This window comes from Phycodurus eques, chromosome 4 (assembly GCF_024500275.1).
Source record: "Phycodurus eques isolate BA_2022a chromosome 4, UOR_Pequ_1.1, whole genome shotgun sequence".
NCBI lineage: Eukaryota > Metazoa > Chordata > Actinopteri > Syngnathiformes > Syngnathidae > Phycodurus > Phycodurus eques.
Genome location: NC_084528.1, coordinates 6,881,453 through 6,907,768, shown reverse-complemented (window position 1 = coordinate 6,907,768; position 26,316 = coordinate 6,881,453). Strand labels below are relative to the sequence as shown.

The 26,316-nt window shown below is 42.0% G+C and overlaps 2 protein-coding genes across 4 annotated transcripts; one reads left to right on the top strand and one right to left on the bottom strand.

The window, feature by feature from the left end:
- Positions 1 to 73: 73 nt before the first annotated feature.
- LOC133401165 (solute carrier family 25 member 32-like) lies at positions 74 to 9,797 on the bottom strand. 2 transcript variants are annotated; one of them, XM_061673781.1, is made up of 7 exons: positions 9,369 to 9,797; positions 5,916 to 6,066; positions 5,741 to 5,826; positions 5,391 to 5,545; positions 1,375 to 1,488; positions 1,073 to 1,218; positions 74 to 918 (listed from the first exon to the last, which is right to left on the bottom strand). In XM_061673781.1, exons 1-7 carry the CDS (start codon positions 9,556 to 9,558, stop codon positions 795 to 797), a joined length of 966 nt encoding a protein of 321 aa, XP_061529765.1. In that variant the 5' UTR covers positions 9,559 to 9,797; the 3' UTR covers positions 74 to 794. The 2 variants fall into 2 exon arrangements, with proteins under 2 accessions (XP_061529765.1, XP_061529766.1); XM_061673782.1 differs by having other exon boundaries at positions 74 to 910.
- On the top strand, positions 8,717 to 26,248 carry dcaf13 (ddb1 and cul4 associated factor 13). 2 transcript variants are annotated; one of them, XM_061673780.1, is made up of 12 exons: positions 8,717 to 8,800; positions 10,407 to 10,476; positions 10,875 to 11,074; positions 11,179 to 11,286; positions 11,385 to 11,474; positions 11,606 to 11,761; positions 19,639 to 19,716; positions 19,798 to 19,880; positions 19,995 to 20,159; positions 20,394 to 20,529; positions 23,220 to 23,383; positions 23,844 to 26,248. In XM_061673780.1, the coding sequence occupies exons 2-12, from the start codon at positions 10,407 to 10,409 to the stop codon at positions 23,929 to 23,931; spliced, it is 1,338 nt and encodes a 445-aa protein (XP_061529764.1). In that variant the 5' UTR covers positions 8,717 to 8,800; the 3' UTR covers positions 23,932 to 26,248. The 2 variants fall into 2 exon arrangements, with proteins under 2 accessions (XP_061529764.1, XP_061529763.1); XM_061673779.1 differs by lacking the exon at positions 8,717 to 8,800 and having other exon boundaries at positions 10,111 to 10,476.
- The last annotated feature ends 68 nt before the right edge of the window (positions 26,249 to 26,316 follow it).

Below are 26,316 nucleotides of genomic sequence, written 5' to 3'. Positions count from 1 at the left end.
ACAACTGAAATCAAGCGTTTTCTATAACCGGCAATGAGTCTTTCACATCTCTGTGGAGATATTTTGGCCCACTCTTCCTTGCAGAATTTTTTTAATTCAGCAAACAAATGGAGGGTTTTTGACCATGAACGGCATTTTTAAGGTCATGCCACTGCATTTCAATCGTATTAAAGTCCGGACTTTGACTAGGCCATGTCAAAACCTTCATTTTGTTTTATTCAGCCATTCGCAAGTTGATTTACTGGTGTGTTTTGGATCTGGAGGTTATCAGTCTTACGTTGTTTGTTGTTGTTGTAATGTGCAGAAGACTCAACGAGATAATTCATGCTTGTGTGCAGTTCCAAGTTTGTAAGAAAACAAAAAAATCCTTGTGGCCAACATGTGACATTCTATACATAAATATACAAATGTTATATCAAGCAGATGTGTATTTTTAACAACTTAATGTAAAAAAAGGTTCAGCACTTTTCTCCTTCAGACAGAAAGTACAAAAAGCAAACTTAGCTATGACATTTCTAATTTATGAAAGTCCTTTGGATACATTTATTCATCTGTGTAAAAACAAAACTTTTACATCAGTTTTGCATCTTTAAGGGTGTACAAACATGCAGCACTGGCCAGGAATCAATCAACCACTCAGGTTCAACAAGGAGACTTGTTGCAATGCTTTTCAGTGTAACACTCAGTACATACACTGAGGTTCCAATTCTGACACTCTGACCTTTCAGTCACTCTTGCTGTGCTTGGCACATCAGTGTAATTGTGTCCTTTTCCTTTTTTTCTGTTAGACCTTGTTAACTTGAGCCAAGTAGGAAGCGGGAGACATTTTCATAAACTACAAATGTAATGCAGCATGCTGGAGTGACACGAATCAGGTTGGGGATGATGCCTTTGTAGAACCCAGTGGCACCTTCATTCCTGCAGAGAGAGCAGGGACCAATTATACACACACACACACACACACACACACACACACATACACACAGAGAATCTTTCTAATCTACTCAGCGCGAGGTCAGACTAGTAGGAAGCATCACTGGTGGACCATTATCGTATCGAGCCACTACCATACCTCCAAGTCCGTCTGATGACATCGACAACACCGTTGTATCTATTGTGCTGGTCTTGCAGTCGCGCTCGCACCACTTGATATGGGTATGTAGTAGCCACAGCGAATATTTTGGATAGTGCAGCCATTGTGATGTATTCCAACGCATTCTGTGGAATGGACAGAGCGATCGATGTCTCAGGTACAGTAGTGATGCATACAACATAAGTCCATCCATAGTGGTCTGCCTCTGATTCAACTGAAAGGTCTGAGTGCTATTAAACTCTTTCGAGGCTGTCTGCGGCTCATGGGGTTAAATGACTCACCAGCTTTGCATCTGAAGGAACTTTCTTGTATTTACTGTAGTCTCTCTTCAGCTCCTCGTAGGCCATGAACTGCAGTGCACCATGAGATGTTCCAAAGAGACCAGGAACATAACCCTTTAAAGATTATGTCTTGTAAGTGATTTGATTGACTTTCTCAAATATCCTTCAAAAGCAAAACACAACATACAATATTTATCGTTGCCTACTTACAGTCGCCGGGGAATCTATAGTAATTAGCTAAATACAGTGGTGGATGAAACACTGAATACAACAATACAACAACCGACAACACAACATTACGACCAATTGCAAATCTAATCTTTAGTTCACTCACTTAGACGGTATACAACAATTGTCAGTTAGATGCAGTACCGTTCTACACCACTGCAAATTACACTCATCTAATACCAAAATACAGTGGACCCCGCTATTTGCTATAGCTGTAATGACTTTGCATCGAAACCAAAAATCGCTGTTTTCAAATACACAAACCCATGTCGTCTTTGAAATGGCAGAACCCCGACACGTCCCTTCAACTGTGTACATCCACTCCACACACAGCCATATGCGCTTACTGCTTCCAAACTTCTATTTATCCCTTTTCCGTACTGCTTTTCCTCACTAGGGTCGTGGACGTGGTGGCGCCTATCTCAGCTAACACTGAGCGAGAGGCGGGGTACTCCCTGAACTAGTCACCAGTCAATTGCAGGGCACATATAGACAAACAATCATTCAGACTCACATTCAAACCTATGGGCCATTTAGAGTCTTCAATTAACTTGCCAATGCATGTTATTGGAATGTGGGAGGAAACCGGAGTACCCGGAGAAAACCCAGGCAGGCACGGGGAGAACATGCAGGGGAGGCCGGACATGAACTGTGAGGCAGATGTGCTAACCAGTCACCACCGTGCCGCCACTAACACAATTCATATGACAGTAATAAGAACAATTATTATTATTGTTATTATTACGTAAGTTAATGAAATAAACCCTAAGACAAGATTGAAGATGCATTTCTTCATCAAGCCTCCTCCAGCGCATGTCATGGGACTACCTTTCTGGTGAGCCAAGTTATCAAACCTGTGGCTACTGGCTAGGCTAATACTGCTAGTTCTACTACACGAGGAGAGCGGAAGAGAGGATGAAACATGGCTAAAGGCTGAATCAGACACAATCACAGGGAATGAATGGATGTTCTGTGCCACACAAAGCTACATGACCATAACCGCACACCCAGAGTTGGTTGCAGCAAGCCTGTGACGCATGTTATTCTACCCTCCCTTAGGGTGCTTTAAAATATTCAATGACACGAATATTTACACACAAATGCCGTACCACCATGTACAGACAGGTAATATAACAATACCCACAGGCATATACAGATAAAAAAAAAATTATATCATGGAAAAGTTGATTTCCATAATTCGATTCAAAAGTTAAACTTTCATAGATTATAGATTCAGGACCCACACTTTAAACAATTTCAATTATTTATTTATTTATACATAAGTTGGGCTTCCAGCTCATAAAACCCAAAAAAATCGGGAATTTAAACAATTTGAATCCTACTAATAATAATAATACGTATTTGTACGCATTTGGTCCATTGTTGAAAACATATGCAAAGACTGAGAACTATGTATTACTATATTGTGGAGGTATAGCATTAAACAGTTTTTCACCATTTCGTTTTTCCTGATTTTTTTGGGTTTGGCAAAATGGTGCCCAGTGTCACAATTGGCACACACCCGGTGCATGAGTCGCCCCGAGTTAGGTGACCGGTCATCAGTCACATTATATTTCCACTAATGAGTGTAAGTTGGGGCGGCGCAGTGGCCGACTGGTTAGAGCGTCAGCCTCACAGTTTTGAGGACCCGGGTTCAATCCCGGCCCCGACTGTGTGGAGTTTGCATGTTCTCCCCGTGCCTGCGTGGGTTTTCTCTGGGCACTCCGGTTTCCTCCCACATCCCAAAAACATGCATTAATTGGAGACTCTAAATTGCCCGTAGGTGTCAATGTGAGTGCAAATGGTTGTTTGTATGTGCCCTGCGATTGGCTGGCAACCAGTTCAGGGTGTACCTCGCCTCCTGCCCGATGACAGCTGGGATAGGCTCCAGCACGCCCGCGACCCTAGTGAGGAGAAGCGGCTCAGAAAATGAAATGAGTGTAAGTTGGCTTGTGTGCTTATTTCATAGTTACAGTCCACAGTAACAATTCAACTTTTAAAGTAAGCCTCTTAATGTGCTTTTACATTGTGTAAGGTACCATTGTTTTCATTTTTCATGTATACACTGGTATCTACAGTAGTGGTATTTGATTGACAGTTATCAGTTGAGCGGTGCAGGGATTTAACGCATTCAGTGGACACACCCACATAATCTTTCACCATTTTGAAGCTTATTTTTTTACACTTGGTGAGTTTTTTTTCCCCATCATTCATCCATCCATTGATTTTCTGAGCCGCTTCTCCTCACTAGAGTCGTGGGCGTGCTGGAGCCTATCCCAGCTATCTTTGGGCAGGAGGCGGGGTACACCCTGAACTGGTTGCCAGCCAATCGCAGGGCACATACAAACAAACAACCATTCACACTCACATTCACACCTACGGGCAATTTATTCTCCAATTAATGCATGTTTTTGGGATGTGGGAGGAAACTGGAGTGCCCGGAGAAAACCGACGCAGGCACGGGGAGAACACGCAAACTCCACACAGGCGGGGCCGGGGATTGAACCCAGGTCCACAGAACTGTGAGGCTGAAGCTCTAACCAGTCGGTCACCTTGCCGCCTTTCATCATTAAAATTTGGAAAATTTGTTAAACAACAGTCTTCTTTGCCGCGTGTCTAATTCACCAATCAAAACTCTTGTGGTCCATATTTGGCTAAGACCGCCCCTTTTTCTCTGATTGGTCGTCTCCATGTCGAAGACCGAATTGTGAGACCACACGTGTTTGTTCTGTTGACAGCGCTGGCTCGGGAGCGGAGAGATAGGCGGAGATCTTCACTAGTCACATAGATAACCTGGAGAAATTCAAAGGACCTGATTTTAGACCTCCCTGCAGAAAAAACGTGTGGAACTCAGGAATGTGTTGACGATTTAAATTTGTATTTCATGTTTACTGAGGCACCATAGAGCCAATATTACAATCCAAATAGTAGAAAAAGTTGGTCTGGTCAAATTTGGCACCTTTAATTGGTCCCAAAAATATTTATTAACAACAATAAATGTGTCTTTTTTCATCTATCTGTACTAGTGGCATATAGTGACAAACAATTAAATGCTCTTCTACTAGATAGCATGAGGTACATAATTAACCTGTGCATCCACTTTCTGTGACATTTTTGTTTAGTAGTGTGCTGAGATTTTTTCTAATGTAAAATATGTGCCTTGAAAATGGATGGATAGATGTACACTATGTAGTGTGGTATAGTATTACTATTATTATATAAAGATGGAGACAAAATACTGTATGGTAATTGCCATGCCATCTCTCCCTTGCCTGCTATTGTGTGGCTTGGTTCTCTGTGTGGTGTAAAGTATGTGACACACTGTACAGTGGAGTGAACGTTTAATTTCCTTTTGGAAATAACATTAGAACAAAAAAAGGGCCACCACAAAAGTGTCGTATTGTTTCCCTCTAGTGGTGATTGTTGAAAGAGCAGTCAAATTTAGTTGTAGTCACAATGCTGTTTGCTTAAATGTATTAGCTGTTAACAGCTACAAAGCAAAGAAATTTTATTTGTATAGTGCACTTCATACACAAGGTAACCCAATGTGCTGTACATGATTAAAAGCATTTAAAAACAAAGATAAAAAGTTTAAAACAAAGTACAATTAAAACTGCTTACAGTGCAAGAAATAGCATTTAAAACTGGAAATGCTCTAAAAAGCATGAGGGAAAAAAAGAAGAATTTTTAACCTGGATTTAAAAACATTCATACTTGGGGCTGACATCACTTCTGTTGGCAACTTATTCCATTTTTATTTTTGAAGTGTTTAACAAATAAATACTGACCTTGTAGAGGCCTGACACCCCCTCCATGCGGTAGATCTTGAACAAGGCGTCCAGCATCCCTTTGTATTGTTTATGGGTTGGGTCAGAGCTGTACTGCAGTACAAGCCTTGTTTTGGTCACCCAGATGGGGTTTGTGATGGTGAGCGTTAGAATTCCTGTAGAGAGAGGGACAAAGATTAGATTGTTCGAGCAATTTCAGCATTCTTTCCAGCAGTTTAAATTCATGAACATTTTGAGATGCCTAACTTAATGAAGGCAGAACGATGTCATGACAGAGCATTACTACGTGATTACTGTTGAAGCTACGAACTAGGTAGCGTGCCAACACGTACAGTATAGTTCAAACTAACCTGCTTCGGCTGCAGACACCAGATGTTCCGTAGCACTCAGTTCTGTCCGGCGGCCTTCCTTTACATATGCTTTGATTGCATTGTAGCTGTGGATCAGACAGTGTATCATGGACCCGAAAAAAAAAAATCTTTTTTTTTTTAAATGCTGGAAAAAAAAAACAAAAAACAGACTTACAAGAAAAAGTAAAGACCCCAAGAGGCTCCAGCACCCCACACGTTGGGGGTTACTCCTTGATAGAGCCCCTTCACTCCCTCCTGGTGCCACACACTCTTCATGCAATGTAGTATGCCATTATATTTGGGTCTCAATTCCAGACCATCACTCACTGCAGTAAAAACACATTAAAGTGCATTAAGTCTTGTTTTGCAAGAGATGCATGGTCCATCACAGAAAACAATCATAACACCCATAAAGGGTTTGTTAATGTTTTATGCTGATAATCATAAAGCTGAAAGAGAGGTATAAAGCGGGTTCTTCGGCAGAAAGAGAAGAGGAAAGCACAGAGCCTAGAATTGAACTGTGAGGCAGATGCACTAACCAGTCCCCCACCGTGTGTCCCACGGTGGGGGACTGGTTAGTGCATCTGCCTCACAGTTCTGAGGACCGGGATACAATCCCCGGCCCCGCCTGTGTGGAGTTTCCATGTTCTTCCCGTGCCTGCGTGGGTTTTCTCCGGGCACTCCGGTTTCCTCCCATACCCCAAAAACATGGATGGTAGGTTGATTGAAGACTCTAAATTGCCCGTAGGTGTGAATGTGAGTGCGAATGGTTGTCTGTTTATATGTGCCCTGCGGTTGGCTAACAACCAGTTCAGGGTGTACCCCGCCTCCTGCCCGATGATAGCTGGGATTGGCTCTAGCACTCCCGCGACCCTTGTGAGGAGAAGCGGCTCAGAAAATGGATGGATGGACTTTGAATGTTGGGACTATGATAGGAAAATCTCAGGAGTTGGTTGACATGATGATTAGGAGAAAGGTTGGTATATTGTGTGTCCAGGAAAGCAAGTGGAAAGGCAGTAAGGCTAGAAGTTTAGGGGCAGGGTTTAAATTATTTTACCATGGTATAGATGGGAAGAGAAATGGAGTAGGGGTTATTTTAAGGGAAGAGTTAGCCAAGAATGTCTTGGAGGTGAAAAGAGTATCAGATCGATGATGAGGCTGAAACTTGAAATTGAGGGCGTTATGTATAATGTGATTAGCGACTATGCCCTACAGGTACGATGTGACCGAGAGGTGAAAGAGAAATTCTGGAAGGAGCTAGACAAAGTAGTTCTGAGCATCCCAGACAGAGAGAGAGTCGTAATTGGTGCAGATTGTAATGGACATGTTGGTGAAGGAAACATGGGGTAATGAAGAACTGAATGGGTAAGTATGGCATCCGGGAAAGGAACTTGGAGGGACAGATGGTGGTAGACTTTGCAAAAAGGATGGAAATGGCTGTAGTGAACACCTTTTCCAGAAGAGGCAGGAACATAGGGTGACCTACAAGAGCGGAGGTAGAAGCATGCAGGTGGATTACATCTTGTGCAGGCGATGTAATCTGAAGGAGGTTGCAGACTGTAAGGTAGTGGTAGGGGAGAGTGTGGCTACACAGCATAGGATGGTGGTGTGTAAAATGACCCTGTTGGTGGAGAGGAAGATTAAGAAGGCAGAGCAGAGAACAATGTGGTGGAAGCAGAGAAAGGAAGACTGTTGTGTGGCTTTTTGAGAAGAGCTGAGACAGGAGGAGCTTCCAGAAGACTGGACCACTACAGCCAAGGTGATCAGAGAGACAGGCAGGAGAGTACTTGGTGTATCTTCTGGCAGGAATGGAGAGAAGCAGACTCGGTGGTGGAACCTCACAGTACAGGAAATCATAGAAGGAAAGAGGTTAGCTAAGAAGAAGTGGGACACTGAGCGGACCAAAGAGAGGAGAAAGGAATAGATTGAGATGCGACGTAGGGCAAAGGTAGAGGTGGCAAAGGCCAAGCAAGAGCCATATGATGACATGTATGCCAGGTTACACACTAAAGAAGGACAACATGATCTCTACAGGTTGGCCAGACAGAGGGATAGAGAAAGGAAGGATGTGCAGCAGGTTAGAGTGATTAAGGATAGAGATGGGAATGTGTTGACTGGTGCCAATAGGGTGCTGGGCAGATAGAAAGAATACTTCGAAGAGTTGATGAATGAGGAATATGAGAGAGAAGGAAGAGTAGAAGAGGCAAGTGTGGTGGACCAGGAAGTGGCAATGATTAGTAAGGGGGAAGTTAGAAAGGCACTGAAGAGGATGAAAAATGGAAAGGCAGTTGGTCCTGATGACATTCCTGTGGAGGTATGGAAGTATCTAGGAGAGGTGGCTGTGGAGTTTTTGACCAGCTTGTTCAGCATAATTCTACTGGGTGAGAAGATTCCTGCGGAATGGAGGTAAAGTGTGCTGGTGCCCATTTATAAGAACAAGGGTGATCTGCAGAGCTGTGGGAACTATAGAGGAATAAAGTTGATGAGCCACGCAATTTAGTTATGGGAAAGAGTAGTGGAGGCTAGACTCAGGACAGAAGTGAGTATTTGTGAGCAACAATATGGTTTAATGCGTCGAAAGAGTACCTCAGATGCATTATTTGCCTTCAGCATGTTGATGGAAAAGTACAGAGAAGGTCAGAAGGAGTGTCATTGTGTCTTTGTGGGTCTAGAGTGTGCCACGGCACACTAGTGTCCAGTCCAGAGCAATGGTGAGTGTAGTCAGGAAGTGAAGAAACGGGTCCAAGCAGGTTGGAACGGGTGGAGGAAGGTGTCAGGTGTTATGTGACAGAAGAGTCTCTGCTAGGATGAAGGACAAAGTTTATAAAACAGTGGTGAGGCCAGCCATGATGTACGGATTAGAGACAGTGGCACTGAAGAGACAACAGGAAGCAGAGCTGGAGGGGGCGGAAATGAAGATGTTGAGGTTCGCTCTCGGAGTGAACAGGTTGGATAAAATTAGAAATGAGCTAATCAGAGGGACAGCCAAGGTTACATGTTTTGGAGACAAAGTTAGAGAGAGCAGACTGAGATGGTTTGGACACGTCCAGAGGAGAGAGAGTGAGTATATTGGTAGAAGGGCGACTAATACAACCTTAAGGTGGACATAAAGGATATCAAATAAATGCTCAACAGTTTCAATAGCCTCGATATTGAACAGGCACATAAACAGCTTTTATTAAAACCCTTTCAAAATTGAATTGATCATAATAAGTCTAATAAAGGCTCAAACGACTTTCCATAAAACCGTTTGAGCATTTATTTGATATCCAGCTTAAGGTCCATGTGCTAGTTTGCTCTTTTTCCACTACTGCAGTAGTCCATACATGTATGGACTTCCTGCACGCGAGGACAACCTTTGGCATACTATTAGAACAACTGTATTCCTAGTGAGGAATAAACTTTGCACTAGATGACAACTGCGTGCTACATTATTAGTATTACTAGTAACACATTTTGCTTGTTAACATGAAGTACTACTTGTAGAGCTGTCAGTTTAGTCACTACTAACGTGTAATTTACCTGTATTTGTCCTACTGAGGGGCCAAAATGTCGTACATTCGTGGGGAAAACGTCGTTCTACTCGTAGACTGAATTGTCTTGGTAGTACGAGAGTGTCGTGGCTCACCTGCAAACCTGATTTTGACCAGGTCGAGAGGATGAAGCACCAGCGTTGACACAACTCCTCCGCTTAGTCCCGCCACCAGATTTTCTACCTTGACATGTCTGAAAACCTGGACATGCCCGGCGAGTGACACAGCAGACCTCGGTTTACCATCACTAACGCCGACGGCACCGGAATCCGGGCCGGTGCTCATGTTTACCAACTTTAGCTGTAGCTCGCAAAAGCTAACAGTGTTTACAACACGTGATAACAAGTATTCAATAGATCTACCAGACAAGTCATAGTTGCAGGTATAATGGCGTCACGAAACAACGTCTTTGTAATGCTCTCATTGTGAACCCATGTTAGCGAGTGACCCACGTTTTTGACATGCGGTGTCAAAAACGACTGCGTGACAATATCCGACCAAAATGTCAAGCAGCCACCACTGGTCGACCTTGCTCGGAGGTTCAAATGAGCGTATTTTAATATTGTAGTACATCCGAGTTTGAATTTCAATTTAAAACTTACCATACAAATAAAATACAACTACTGTATATCCTATTCAAACCCGTAATTTAAATTCACTCCATGTATTTTAATTAATACTTTTGATTATATTTAACAAAACATTTGGTTTTAGTCAGGGGCCTAACCAACAATACATTTACTTTGAAAAACACGTTGCTTAATTTTGCTCTGAATTTAGGAACTTGAGGCAGTGTTTTCGTGACGTCTGTGTCGTCATATATTTCTCACACCTTCCTCCAAGTATGATTTTGAAGTTTTAGCTGTGGGTCCTGTCTAAGCATACTAAACAAATGCTATGGGCGCATACGTTCACTTTCGATAGTCGCCAGAGATGACGAGTTGTCGACTACCACTGTGGCATACTCCCTCTGACGTAGGCAGGAGAGCAGGGATCGACGTCCCACAATGCACCGCTGTTTCCGTTTACTTTCAACCCACCTAACACATGGGCTGCTGTAGTAGTGATTGTTTATATTGTTCATTTTCATACCAAATGTAAGTGTGTTTCAGTATTATTCTTTTCACCTTAAGATGAAAGTAAAAGTCCTATCGAGAAACCCAGACGACTACGTCCGGGAGACCAAACTTGATATTCAGCGTGGTAAGTAAAGTAAACCGGGCTAAGCTAGCTGCTACTAGCCATTGTTGCTAACCATACTGATGTTTTTTAAATCCAATCTTTACAAGAGGACAATGGTTGTGACACAGCTCTGTGTTTTGACGTGACATACAAAGACCACTTAACTGAGACTGCACTTAAACATAGATTTTTAATTATATTGAATGACCCGAGCTATTAATAAATTAGCAAAATAGTAAGTTTTAACACTTGTGAATGCATAATATACATTTAGGGTTAGGAAATCTAAGGAAAATGTTTGAAATCTGAAGTGAATTGCACTTGTGTATTTTGTTGGTCCCAAAAGTATACGCATTGGGCGAAAAGTCGTGTCAAATAAAATTATTTGACTTTGTTGCTCATTCTGTTGTTGCTGCCAGTTCCCAGAAACTATGACCCTACACTTCATCCATTTGAGGTGTGCCGAGAATACACCCGGGCCCTTAATGCCACTAAACTGGATAGGGTGTTTGCAAAGCCTTTTCTGGCCTCATTGGATGGACACAGAGATGGAGTGAACTGCATGGCCAAGCACACCAAGAGCCTCTCCACATTGCTGTCTGGCTCTTGTGATGGGGAGGTAATTTACTCGCTGTTTACATATGTATTTATGTTGTCCAGATAGTTGTGTGTTATGCAGAGCTGTGTGGCAACACTCAAACGTTTGTTTAATTGTATCCTTAGGTTAAAGTATGGAATCTTTCCAAACGTGAATCCCTCCGCACATTCCAAGCCCATGAAGGTTTTGTCCGTGGAATCGCTGTCCGCTTCTGTGGAACTTCGTTCTTCACGGTGACCTGTGCTTTTATTATGCCAAAGATGGCTATTAAATATTTTCCCCACAGTTTTTTAATTTTAGTTCTAACAGGAAAAAAAAATCTCTGTTAAAGGTTGGTGATGATAAAACAATCAAACAATGGAAAATGGAGGCCCCAGGTTATGGTGAGGCAGAGGAGCCACTTAATACAATTCTGGGCAAGGTATGTGGAGGAGGAACTTCTTGTGTTTTTCTATAATAACGGACGAATCTGTCCTGAAAAGGTATACATGTATACAAATCTATAAAGTTGAGAAAAATTACATAGTGAAAAGAGGTGCTTGTCCATTGCAGACAGTATTCACAGGGCTTGACCATCATCAGAAAGAAGGTGTGTTTGCAACATGCGGCCAGCAGGTGGACATTTGGGATGAGAAAAGGAGCAGCCCCATCCGTTCTTTTACCTGGGGTGTGGACAGCTTCAGCTCTGTCCGTTTTAACCCAGTGGAGGTGAGTCTAAACAATATATCAACTTGAGCTTAATTCTGTCACATAGAGAAAAAAGGTTTACAGAATTGGCCTCATTACATGCTTGTTCAAAATGTAATCGGGATTTTGATTTTGTCTTTTCACGATCATAAAATCAAAGAGAGACGATTAATGTGCATAATCAAAGAGAAACGATTAATGTGCTGCAGCACCAGTTGCAAGTTCCTGAAAAGTCCCCTGTGTTGCTTGTAGAAAGCGTGTGACACATTTTGTTCTCCCCTCCTTGAGCGTGCTTTAAGCTGTTTATTGAGACCCCAGTTGGAGTTAACTGTGAAACTAAACATACAACAAAAATTATTACGCACATTGTATAATTAAATCAGAATCATCTTTATTTGCCAAGTATGTCCAAAACACACAAGGAATTTGTCTCCGGTAGTTGGAGCCGCTCTAGTACAACAGACAGTCAATTTACAGAACACTTTGGAGACATAAAGACATTGACAAAAAACAGTTGTGCAAAAAGATGCAGAGTCCTCTAGAACTTAGAGCAGTTCGAATTACTAATATTGCAATAGTCTGGTGCAATGACCATTGTGCAAAGGGCGCTGAGACTTCAAGGAGTGTATGCGGTTTAAAGTGATGAGTAGTACGTTAATCTGGGAAAATGTTGGTTGTGCAAATGTTACAGATACTCCTCAATCAGTGTGCTTATGGAGCAGATGCTACTCTGGCATGAGTGGCCAGTATATGCAAATAGTGCAGCATGGCGAAACAACTACAGTGAGTGCACGAGTAATGCATAATTGGCCCCACAGAAATGTGACAACGAACACAAGTCAAAAAATTGCCAGCTTGTTGTGATGGAATTATAGGTTAGCTGTTTAAGAAGTTGATTGCAAGAGGGAAGAAGCTGTTGGTTCTAGTTCTAGTTTGCATTGATCGGTAGCGCCTACCTGAGGGAAGGAGCTGGAAGAGCTGGTGACCGGGGTACGGAGGGTCCGAGAGGATTTTGCACGCCCTTGTCTTAGTTCTGGCAGCGTGCAAGTCCTCAAGTGTGGGTAGGGGGGTACCGACAATCCTTTCAGCAGTTTTGATTGTCCGTTGCAGTCGGAATTTGTCCTTTTTTTGTAGCAGCACCAAACCAGACTGTGATGGAAGAACATAGGACTGATTCGATGACCGCTGTGTAGAACTGTCTCCGCAGCTCCGGTGGCAGGCCGTGGGAAGGAAGTACATCCTCTGCTGGGCCTTTTTGAGGACGAAGTTGATGTTGGTCGACCACTTCAGGTCCTGAGAGATTGTAATTCCCAGGAACGTGAAGGTCTCGACGGTTGACACAAGGCAGCTGGACAGCGTGAGGGGCAGCTGTGGCGAAGGATGCCTCCTGAAGTCCACGATCATCTCTACAGTCTTGAGCGTGTTCAGCTCCAGGTTGTGTCGGCCGCACCACAGCTCCAGCCGCTCCGCTTCTTGTCGATATGCAGACTCGTCACCGTCCTTGATGAGGCCGATGACAGTGGTGTCATCTGCAAACTTCAGGAGTTTGACAGTCGGGTTCGCTGAGGTGCAGTCGTTCGTGTAGAGAGAGAAGAGCAGCGGAGAGAGGACACAACCTTGGGGCGCCCCTGTGCTGATGCTGCGTGTGGATGAGGAGGCCTCCCCCAGCCTGACCTGCTGTGTCCTGCCCGTCAGAAAGGTGTAAATCCACTGGCAGATGGCAGGTGAGACGCTGAGCTGGAGAAGCTTGGATGAAAGGAGTTCAGGGAGGATGGTGTTGAACGCTGAGCTGAAGTCCACGAACAGGATCCTCGCGTAGGTCCCTGGACTGTCGAGGTGTTCTAGGATGAAGTGCATTCCCATGTTGACTGCATCATCCGCAGACCTGTTCGCTTGGTAAGCAAACTGCAGGGGGTCCAGCAGGGGACCTGTGACACTCTTGAGGTGGTCCAGCACGAGACGTTCAAAGGACTTCATGACCACAGATGTCAAAGCGACAGGCCTGTAGTCATTCAGACCCGAGATTGCAGGTTTCTTGGGGACTGGAATGATGGTGGAGCGTTTGAAACAGGATGGAACTTCGCACATTTCCAGAGATCTATTGAAGATCTGAGTGAAGACTGGAGCGAGCTGGTCCGCGCAGACTTTGAGGCAGGATGGGGACACATGGTCCGGGCCTGCCGCTTTGTTAATCTTTTGTTGTTTGACGATGCGTCTCACATCCTGTTCATGGATGGTTTAACGCAGAAGTCAGGTGTGATTGTGGTCGCAGGTGGAAACTGAAACTGTGAAACTGTCCTTTTCAAATGTGCAGTAGAAGGTATTCAAGTCGTTGGCTAGTGTGCTATTGTTCTCAGCTTGGGGGGATCGTCGCTTGTAATTAGTCAGCGATTGGAACGCATGCCAGACTGATTTAGAGTCGTTTGCGCTAAACTGATTTTCCAACTTTGCTGCATAGATCCTCTTTGCAATGTTAATTTCTTTAGTCAGCTGGTTTCGCTTTGTTAAAGTCCCCGAGAATAATGAGGGGTGAGTCCGGGTGTTTTTTTTCAATTTCGTTGACTTGTTCGGCGAGCGTTAGCAGTGCGGCGTTCGTGTTAGCTTGAGGCGGTATGTAGACTCCAGCCAGTATGAACGATGGGAACTCACGTGGCAAGTAGAATGGTTTACAGTTTAAAAATAGCGACTCCAAATGCGGGCTGCAGTGTGTGCTGAGCTCCGTGACGTCCGTACACCATTTTTCGTTTATATAGAGGCATATCCCGCCGCCCTTTGTTATCCCCGATGATTCCATGTCGCGGTCCGCTCGATGAATGTGGAAGCCGGGAAGCATCACTGCGCCATCGGGTACAGCGTCGCAAAGCCAGGTCTCCGTGAAGCACATGGCCGCGGAACGTCCGAAGTCTTTACTGGTCTTTAACAGAAGATAAAGCTCGTCCATTTTGTTGGGTAGGGAGCGTACATTCGCGAGGTGGATCGACGGGAACGCCAATCTGTGTCCTCTCTTGCGGAGTTTCACCTGAATGCCGCCCCGTTTCCCTCTGTGGCGCCGCTTCCGTCTCCACGTGCCGAAAACCGCGGACGCCGCTCCGGTGAGTAACTCGGGGAAAAAACTGAGCGGATTTGCGAAAGTTGGTGACAGAAAGTCCGGAGTGGCCTCCTTGATGGTTAGCAGGTCTCCCCTTGTGTAAGTCTCCAAAGACGGACGAAAAACACAAAAAGGGATTTACATTCAAATAATGAATATTTACACACAAACGCCATAGTAACACATACGGACAGACAATATAACAATACTCACATGTATATATTCTTCTTAATCTGTGAAAAACAAGTTTAATCAGGTTTTATTGCAACTTTTTTCTTCTTTTTTTTAAGATGGGGATAGCCCTTTCCCCAAGTGTAATCTGTTCAGACATGCATTAATTCGTCACATTTTGAAGAGAGATACAGTAAATGCAGGCGTGTAATTGTTTCCTGTGTCCTCATTAATAGTTTCATCCATCCATCTTCTTTACAGCTTATCCTCAATAGGGTTGCGGGCTGCTGGAACCGATCCCAGCTACCTTCGGGCGGGAGGCGGTGTACACCCTGAAGCGGTCGACAGCCAATCGCAGGGCATATATAAACAAACAACCATTCGCACTCACATTCACACCTACGGGCAATTTTAGAGTCTTCAATCGACCTACCACGCATGTTTTGGGGATGTCGGAGGAAACCCGAGTGCCCAGAGAAAACCCACCCAGGCACGGGGAGAACATGCAAACTCCACACAGGCGGTCCTCAGAACTGTGAGGCAAATGCGCTAACCAGTCGCTCACCGTGCCCTCATTAATAGTTATAATTTAAAAAAATAAGTGTATGACACCCTGGGCTGCTCCATGTGTGTTGTTTGATGGGTTATAATTTAACTTAATATCGGTACCAATCTTATCAGCATGTCCAACAAGGTCCCTCTGCTGGTCATTTGTTAATATTACAGTTGATTGACTGCATATCAATACCCCAACATTGCACAGGACCCTGCGATCTGACTATTGCGTACACATACATTGCAATGACGATGCTCAAATATTAGATTGTGGAGCTCTAACCTCAGATTGATTGACGTGTGCGTTACATTACAGCGGACCCCCGCACACTTGCAGTTTGTAATTTCTAATGGTCGTCGATTATCCACAGAGTTTCGCTATTCACGGTCCGGCGCAGTCCCTTTTCCCCGCAAATAGCAGGGGTCCACTGTATTTGTATTGTTTGTGCAGACAAGCATGTCTCTACTCTGCCGTGCTACCATACTGTTTTATATGCATATTTATCACGCTGTTTCAGATCCTCAAACCAAATTTAATGTCTCATAAATGCACATTCTAATTGATTTATTGAGGACAGGAAAACCCAAACCTATCTGGTCCTTTGCGAAAAAGTAATTGCCCCCTGAAGCTAACAACTGGTTGTGGCCGTTTGCGATAACTGGAGATGAGTCCTTCGCATCGCTGTGGAGGAACTCTGGCCCACTCTTATTCGAAGAATGGTTTTAACTCAGTCATATTGGAGGTGTTTTTGTTGTTTTGTTTTTTTTTAAACAGGAAAAGCTCAGACGTTGGTTGACATGATGATTAGGAGAAAGATTGATATATTGTGTGTCCAGGAAAGCAAGTGGAAAGGCAGTAAACCTAGACGTTTAGGGGCAGGGTTCAAATTATTTTACCATGGTGTAGATGGGAAGAGAAATGAAGTAGGGTTTATTTTAAAGGAAGAGTTAGCTAAGAATGTCTTGGAGGTGAAAGAGTATCAGAACGAGTGATGAGGCTCACCTCTAAGTCACATCCTACCTGTGTGGCATAGCCGCTATGAAAAAGGAGTGTAAGGTGTAGGTGGGACTGCATCAGGGATCAGACCTGAGCCCCTTCCTATTTGCATTGGTGATGGATAGGCTGACAGATGAGGTTAGACTGGAATCCCTGTGGACCATTATGTTCGCAGATGACATTGTGATATGCAGTGAAAGCAGGGAGCAGGTGTAGGAACAGTAAAAAACTTGGAGGCATGCACTAGAAAGGAGAACGGTCTGACAGAATATATTTGCATAAATGAAAGGGGCAGAGGGGGGAGAGTGAGGCTACAGGGAGAAGAGAGAGCGAGGGTGGAGGATTTTAAAAGATTCAGCAGTCCAGAGCAATGGTGAGTGTGGTAAGGAAGTGACGGAAATGAAGATGTTGAGGTTCTCTCTAGGAGTGAGCAGGTTGTATAGTATTAGAAATGAGTGAGGGAAGTCGTAGTGAGAGAAGACAGGAGGGCAGCTGCTGTTAAAGAGGAGGATGCAGGAGATAAACTTACATGGAAAAGGATGACACACTGTGGCGACCCCTAACGGGACAAGCTGAAAGGAAAAGAAGTCGTCCTGCTGTAGAACCAGTTGCCCTTCGGGGACAAATGATTTGTAAGATTTGTACAATTCTTTATTATGCGCTATCATTATATCAGTGGCATAGAAAAAAAACTAAACAGTACTATTGTTTATCTTGAAACCTTTTGGGAAAATATATTGTTCTTAAAAATTTGCTATTGTGGCAGGCCTAAACACATAATATATTGACAGAGATCAAGATCAAAGATCACACAAATATTGTACAAACAGTATAAAAGATTCAAGGTTAATAACTGTCATAAAAATCTGCAATATAGTGGGACCGTGAATTAAGAACCGCGATTTAGCGGAGGATTACTGTATCTGTATTCTGTGATTCTAAATTGCAGGGACTCATTGTACAGGGCTAGGACTCATTGTTTCTATGACATGTGCATTCTGGGACTTACAGTCTCAAGCATAACATGATCGGTGTTCTTTTTATGAAATGCAATGCAAAATCTTTTACGGTAGATATAACAGCTGAACACTTTCCCAAAAGTTCAACTTTAGTCTCGTCTGTCCAGAGAATACTTTTCCTCAAGTCTTGGGCATCAAGATGTTTCTTGGCAAATGTGAAACGAGCCTTTGCGTTCAGTGTTGGCAGTTACTTGATTTCAAAAGTAACTAAGAAAAAAGTAACTTTTTAGTTTCTTTCAGCAGCTGCCAAGTGGCAGGAATATCACTTATCCACAGTACAAAAAAGCATTAACTTAACCGTACCCATTGGTAATGTACGCCACACAAATTACATAATGATGTCATCAACATGAACCAATAACTTAAATATTAGCGTAGTTGAAGCCACATTAAATCAGCAACTTTGGGCAGACTTGACATGGCAACACAGAAACAGTAAGTACCTAAACAAGCACACCATTCTCAGTACACTTCTCTCAAGACTCTTAACTGATAGATAGATAGATGCCGATTGTGGTCCATGGAAGCGTGTGCGTGTTTGTGTGTGTATGTGCGTGCACGTAAATGTTAAAGTGGGTGTCGGTTTGATATTGGGGGCATACAAACACGCACACAAACCATTGCTCCTACCATAGTAATTTTGATACGAAGAGCGAGAAAAGGTGACAAGATTACGCAACTGTTTAACTAGCAAAGCTGTGGGTGATTGACGGAGGGGAAAAGCGCTTACTTACACAAGCTCACAGTCCGGTCTACAGACAAACTTTAAACTTCTCACTTTTCAGTGTAGATATCATTTAAGTATTGTAAGTCCTTCATTGAGTCAGCCCTGAACCTCCATGACTGATTTGTGACCGCACACTCAGTATGAGTACGGCTCCAATTACCGGAGACAAATTCCTTGTGTGTTTTTTGGACATACTTGGCAGATAAAGATGATTCTAATTCTGATGAATAATTAACCCACAATTCATTGTGCACTTAACACACCAGTAAAATTGTATTCTTAATGTGTAAATAAAAAAATAACAACAATCAAATACACTTTTTTTTACAAAGGAAAATTACAAAAATAGTGTGGTGATAGTGAAATCGTGCATTTCTTTGCACTTTTATGGTGTATCAACAATCACCTCCCAATCGCTTTCTTCCTTACGCTTATTGAGAAATCAGCGGTCTCCATTCATGGTTAAATCGCATTGAATAGCTGTACTGCGTTTTTTTTTCAGGTCACCAGCCCCAAATCAGTACTTGGTCAGAGACATTGATGACTCAAAAGTAACTATTGCTGGTTTGAAAAAGTAACTGTAGTCTGATTACGGTCCCGGGGAAAGTAACGCGTTACTTTGCTCGTTTCTCAAAATGGCGGAATTTGGGAGTTTCGGCATCACTGTTTGTGTTCTTTTTTTTGCCAGCAGTATTTTTTGCCTTTCCAAACAACTCTTGTTAATCACAGTTAACTCATGGTTTAACAATTGGGGGTAATTACCTATTTACATAAGACCAGAAAGTTGGGGATTTTTTTATATGCTTGATAATTCAAATCATCATTTAGAATCTCAATTTAGTGTTTATTTGGGTTATCTTTGCGAGATAAAATTGCTCGATGGTTTGAAACATTTCAGTGATGAATGCAAAAAATATAAAATCAGAACTCAGGAAGGGGGCAAATACTTTTTCAAAGCACTGATCACAGTACGGTATTTCAGTTGCAACGTTTGCATTGATGGGGTGTATTTTAGGTTACTGTGCAGTTGCATTAGAAAATAGCAAATTCCTCATTCCTGTCACATTTTTAATCAACTTTTGGAAGAGTTCGTTATTCAGACAATGATTTGATGTTTTTGTGCCATGACCCACATTTGAATAGTGAATTAAATTGCCTCACTTGAACCATGCAGTGTAAATGCAGCCTGAGTTTGGGTTAGGTTCATGCTTTAAAAGTGAGACAGGTTTCCCTAAGTTAAGTCTGGTCCACTGGGTGATGGGAAGCATTTAGGAAAAAACAGCTCAGGCTTTGAAATTGTGTTGATACTGTTGTGTTGACCATGTGTGACTGTTTTGTCAGACTGAACTTCTTGCAAGCTGCGCCTCTGACAGAAGCATCGTACTGTATGACATGAGAGAAGCAGCTCCGCTTAAAAAAGTAGTGACACCCTCCCTAGCTGCAGTTTTCAATCTTTTTTTGCCCTCTGCAAGAGTATTTTAGCTATTTTCTTGTCCTTAGGTTATCATGACGATGAGGAGCAACACATTGTGTTGGAATCCAATGGAGGCTTATTACTTCACATCTTGTAATGAAGACTATAAGTAAGTGAACAGATAAGACCATCGGAGAATTCACACACTATTGTTCTTTGACACAATGTTTTGACATGTTTCTTATTCCAAGTAAATTATGTCCTTGTGTCCCTGTCTCTGCAGTCTTTACACATATGACATGAGACGCTTGAACCAGCCGGTCACTGTACACACTGACCACGTGTCTGCAGTGCTGGATGTTGACTATTCCCCCACTGGCAGAGAGTTTGTGTCTGCCAGTTTTGACAAGACCATCCGCATCTTCCGCAAGGGTGCTGGCCGTAGTAGGTCAGTATCAGCCTGCATTAATTTCATGTAACATAACTTCAAATTGAGATTTAAAGATAAAGAAACTTATAGAAAAAAATAATTTATCAAATATATGTTGAGATGCACCTGAGCTCAAACTGTTGACCAGTAGAAGTCAAAATCACAGATTTGATGAAAACTCTGTGGGTTTGACTGCTTTATTTGCTCATTGACTTTATTTGCACCTGTGTTAACTTGTCCTTCTCCAACAAGGGAAGTCTACCACACCAAACGCATGCAGCATGTCATCTGCGTAAAGTGGTCAGCCGATAACCGCTACATTCTGAGTGGGTCAGACGAAATGAATATCCGTCTCTGGAAAGCGAATGCTTCAGAGAAATTAGGAGTGGTAAGTGTACCACGTTTTATCCTTGTCCACTGTAGTAACAATGAGAACAAGAACATCACCAATACGGCTTTTTTACTTAGGTGAAAGTTGGGACATATGCTCAAGAAAGTACACTACACACTTTTATACTAAGCAGTTCAATCTTCCTCATATGTCAGATATGTGCCACAACCTTCTGATTGATTACCTGACTCATTAGATGGTTGCTTTTGACGGCACACCCACCTTGTCTTTGTCAGGAGATGCCAAACATTCTGATTTAGGGCAGAATCACTCTCATTAAGTGAAATGTACCAGCAGGAGGAAGCCCAAAAGCAAGTCACTCACCTGTGCAGTTCCTTGACAAAATATTAAAGAATAATATAACTTCAGGAGTTGCGTTTTTTTTTTTTTTTTAAACAAATTTACCCAGTTAGTTAGTGCAGTCTGTTATCATAGAAGTTCCATAGTTGTTGTGCTCAACTGTTGGAAAAAAAGCTCCTTTAATGCCCGTTCAAGTGTTCTAATGTTCCAAATATCAGTTATGGCTGTATAATAATGATCAATGGTGTCTTGCCCCCATTTCAAGCAGCCATCTTTCATTCCAAATCAGAGTCACTTCTGCTTATTCTCTTTATGCTGCTTCCTTTTTGGAAAATTGCCTCACTTGGCAGTTGTTTTACTGTTGCTGTGTAAGAGAAGATTTATCCGCAAGTATTCCACTTAAAGAGATCAGACGGAGCCTGCTCCTATCAGCAGTTTAAATCAGCCAATCACTTAAACCGGACCGCTCGCAACATAATGATGCATTAACAATCAAGCTGGACTAAGGGCGTCGTTCATTATAAAGAAATACTGAAATGCTGAATCAAGTCATCACAGATTACTTCTTTTAGTTGCTACATTTCACTTTTTTGTTTGAAAACTTTATTTAGCATTCAATGCTGTGCAATGTAAGTGTGCTCATAAACAAATGGGTAGAATGGATTTCCTTTAGATATAGTACATGACCGAAAATGATAAAGCCCACGAATAGTCTTTTAATTATTAGGACTGACGAATGAGAATATGCCAACTGTCCTAATGATGTTACATTCTGTGGAGGAAAAACATGAGGTGGTGGTCATTGGTGAGAGGACTTTAATTTAATGATTTCTTAAAGTATGTTCACGTACTTTTAATATGGTACAACTCACAAGCAGGGAACAAAATGTTATGTAGCCTAACAAGCTAGTGCTAGCACTAACAGTTATACATAAACATGCCGGCGTTTTGTTGAATAATGCTCTAAAGCTTTGGTAAACATTGTTTTATGCGTTGAATAAATGATGATTACGGTGTGCAAGTACGTTGACAACGGCAACAGGAGGCGTTGCGCTGGTCAAAATATGCAATCCTATTGGTCAACGTCAAGGTCCGTTGTCGGAAAGTTGACGTTGGTATGTCACACTACATGGAAGATATTCAAACATGCTAGACTTTTCATTTTGGCGTCATAGGGCTGTTGTCGAGGCAGATCTTTGGTCGTGGATTATCTCAGACTACAAGACGTTTTGTTGTTCCGGACAAAATATGTCGGGCTCGATCTGGGAAATCTGCTGCGATTGCTAAGCATTAAGATGCCAAACCATTAAGACAGACCCCTAAATCAATTAGTAAATTATTAAGGGGTTTAGCTCAGAGCAAGTTCCCCTTGAATCTGAATTCTTCATTTACCAAGGCATTTTGGAAAAATCTATGCTTCCCATTTTTGAAGGAAACTTTTGTGCTTCAGCGTGAATCTGCCCACTGTATACTACAGTTCAGAATCTTATTGCTCAGTGACCAAAATGTTGCCTATTTTCTTTAGTCTCTGGTACTCACTGCCTGTGCCGGCATGTTCCCAATTACTAGTGATATCACTCTTCGTGACTTCTTAAATATTTGTTCATCACCTGACTGAATATGATTGTCTTATATACAAATCCTACCACTGTGCGTTAGTGAGATTCTAACCGACTAAATAAAGAATTAGTGAAGTCGAGAAGGATCAGCATATCACAGTTCTTACAAACTAAATATATACAAATCATTGCTTTTAATTAGAATAAAATCTTAAGGATGGCAGCCTTGGCCAATAGAAGTGGTGTACAACTGCACTGCTAGAGTTTGGTTACCATATAATCAAAATATTGTCGACAGCTCTCAGGATGATGAAGTACTGTACAGTTCTACACTACTGCAAACTACGACCACAATAATAAACCTGTTGCTTTAATAATACCTCCCCCACCGTGTCAATCTAAACTCAGCTTTTCTGCATCCTGTTTGATTGTACAAATGGTCAGTAATGTGGGTCTTGTCGAGCTCATAAATAGTTCTGCAACAAAACGTGTAACATGACACTGTATTAAGCCAAGACTGGTCTAGAATTGCTTAAATGCTTTTGATGCACAAATAAAAATTATGCTAGTACATTCACATTGTATATTAAGATTTTGCAGTCTCTCTGGCAGTCTCTCTCTCTAGTCATGCACAAACATGTCCATTGTTTAGAGGTCTCCAAACTTAAATTTTATTGCAATTTATTTTTCTTTCAGTTGTCTTATGTTTGCCATCCTACTTTCATAGGTCACTCACTGGGTTGTATTTTTCCTCCCTTGGTACTGTATAAACCCTGTATCTTTGTGCTGTGCCTCTAATCCAACATAACAGTCTCCCACGTTTTGTAGCTCGCACCCCGAGAGAGGGAGGCCACCAACTACCGACATAAACTGAGAGAGAAGTTTAAGCACTTCCCACAGATCAGGCGCATTGCTCAGCATCGACATCTCCCCAAGGCCCTTTACCACCAGTCTATGGAGCTAAGGACAATGAAGGAGGCTTGCCGCAGAAAGTGAGTTTTTATTTCAGATCTCGTTCCATATTGATTTTTGCAGGATAGCCATGATGTCCACTTGTGTGGCTTATGGTGCCTTGGGCTGATGCCAGGTTATGCCTTTTGTTGTCCCACCCACCTCATGGAAAATCCCCCCGTGATATGTTCTCATACATACTCATTTACTGTTTGGATGGGGAATTAATTGTTCCACTTCACCCTGCTGCCAAAAGCCATAGCATACTGTACATTTTTTCTTTTAAACCAACAGTTTCCTCAGAGAACAGATTTGTGTGTAGATTTACTATGTATGGTTTGTGATATTTTGAAAGAACATTAGTGTAGTTGTCAGTAAGTTAGGTGTTTGAGCAATGTCTTCTCTTCCTTTTTCCTGTTTATGCACCTCCTAATCTTCCATCCCTTACAGTATATTGTCACCATCAGGTTTTTCTCATCATCTTTCATCCTTGTCTTTCAGGGAGAAGAACGTTCGCACGCACAGCAAACCAGGAAGTGTGCCTGTCTTGTCTGAGAAAGAGAAGCATGTTGTGTCTGTGGTCAAATAAAAAAAGAGAATTAATACACAACACTGGAGATTCATCACACATATACAGGGTTTGATCAGACTGCTCTTGCTTTCCAATCTTGCAAGCACCTTCTCACTGAGCATGTTTTTACAAGTCAAAGCATTCATCTTGCACCTTTCAAATCGTATTTGATTATGCCTTTTCAGAAGTGACGTTGATTTTTTTTCCTTTAAAGCAGTGATTCCCAACCAGGGTGCCATGACCCACTACTAGTCTGCTGTGAGAGATCATTAGGGGTGCTGTGGAAAATTATCTTCTTTCACCCAAGTTGTCTGAAAATAATGATTTATTAATTACACATTTGTAATTGTTCATCTCTATACGCCAGGCAGAACAATTTTCCATTACATGGCAGAAGGTACCACCTTTTGCCATTCATGACAGAATAACTCATTGCTTCATGCGAGTATCTCAACTTTGTGTTCAGTTCAGTTTATACTACTTGAGACATTATTGTTTGGTGGTGTTCCCTGAGATTTTTCCAATGTCAAATGGTTGCCTTGACTCAAAATATGTTGGGACACATTGCTTTAAAGCAATCACAATCTCTATACTGTCAATGTCAACCAATGGATGTGAGTAGAGAATCACCAATTCCTTGAGACTCAATCCATTTTCCACAGCGCTTGTTCTCATTTGGGGTGGGGGGTGAGCTGAAGACCTGTTTGTCTAAATTAAACAAAAATAAAGAAAATCCCTCAATTGCTTTGTTTCCCTCAATGAGGTTCACAAATCTTTCTGCTGTTGTACGATGGTTTGAAGGTCCCCATGTGTAACACGCAGAATTTAACTTCCACTATGCTTTATGAGGTTTGTAATGCAACCATATTTTGTCTGGTCTGTTCTCTTGAAATGGTTTAGAAATCCCTAAATTGGTTAAGGAAAATCACTTAAAATTAACTCAAAATCTGTACTTTCATTATTTCCTGGTGTGTGTGTATACAGTGCTGTGATTATTGTGTATTGGCCCCCCGTCTCAAATTCTTATATTTTTTGCATAGTTTCACCAATTTAAGATCATCAAAACAACAATCATAACTGGTTGGGCCATTCTCAGTAGCAACAACTGAAATCAACCGTTTTCTTTAACTAGCAAAGAGTTATTCACATATCTGGAGATATGTTGGCCCACTCTTCCTTGTAGAATTGTTTGAATTGAGCAAAAATAGAGGATTTTCGAGCATGAACGGCCTTTTTAAGGTCATGTCACTGCATTTCTATCAGATTCAGACTTTGACGAGGCCACTACAAAATCTCAATTTTGTGTTTTTAAGCCATTCAGAAGTTGACTTCCAGTTGTGTTTTGGATCGTTATCCTGCTTCAGGACCCAATTGTGCTTCAGCTTGAGGTCACAAACTGGTGGAGGAACATTCTCCTTCAGGATTTTCTGTTAAAGAGCAGAATTCATGGTTCCATCAATCAGAGTTGTCCAGGACCTGAAGGAGCAAAGCAGCCCAAAGATCATCAGAATATCACCACCACGTTTGACTGTTGCAATGATTTTCTTTTTCTGAAATGCTGTGCTTCATTTACGCCAGATGTAACGAGACACACACCTTCCAAAAAGCTCAACTTTCATCTCGTCCATATAATATTCTAGGGCTTGATTGAACAGGTCTGGAGGTAATAAGGCTTCGGTGTGATCAGTGAAAATTAACCAAAAATTGTGATTAGCCACAGTTAAATCATGATTTAACATGGTGGGTTTTTTTTAACACAGAGCCAGGTAACTTTTTTTTTCTTAATAAATGAAATCACCATTTAAAAACAGCAGTTTTTTTTTTAAATGTACATTTATTTGATGATCTTAAACATTGGTGGGGAAACTGCAAAAATATAGGAATTTGAGAACAGAGCCAGTAATTTTTCACAGCACTGTATAATTTTTTCTCCCATGTTTTATTTAAATGTCATGAGCCAACCTGTCAGTGTTTGATTTCAATCACTTCAGCTACCTGTTGTTTGACTTTGTACTAATTTACTTACAGCCCTTGTGATGTATATACTCTATCCTCTTAAAGCTGTCGTTTAAATCCCATCAGCACCTCTACCTGAGCACAGCTGAGGCCAGAGTGATTAACTTCGTACCTGAAGTTATGTGGTTTTAAAAAAACTATTGGTAATAAAACAAGGAATTGAAATAAAAATCTACATCCTTGTTAAAAATTCATGTGGAGACGTTATATTTATATTACATGTACAATGTACTGTACATAGCTACTAGATGTATGTGCGTTTACGCCACTTGTCATAATCATGCCGCGAGAATAAAGCTTTATCATGCTCCTACTGCAATCCACACTGGCTCCGTTCCGTGTTTCCCGTGCTGCTTTACGCCTGCTGTCAATGAACATCCAAGCGTC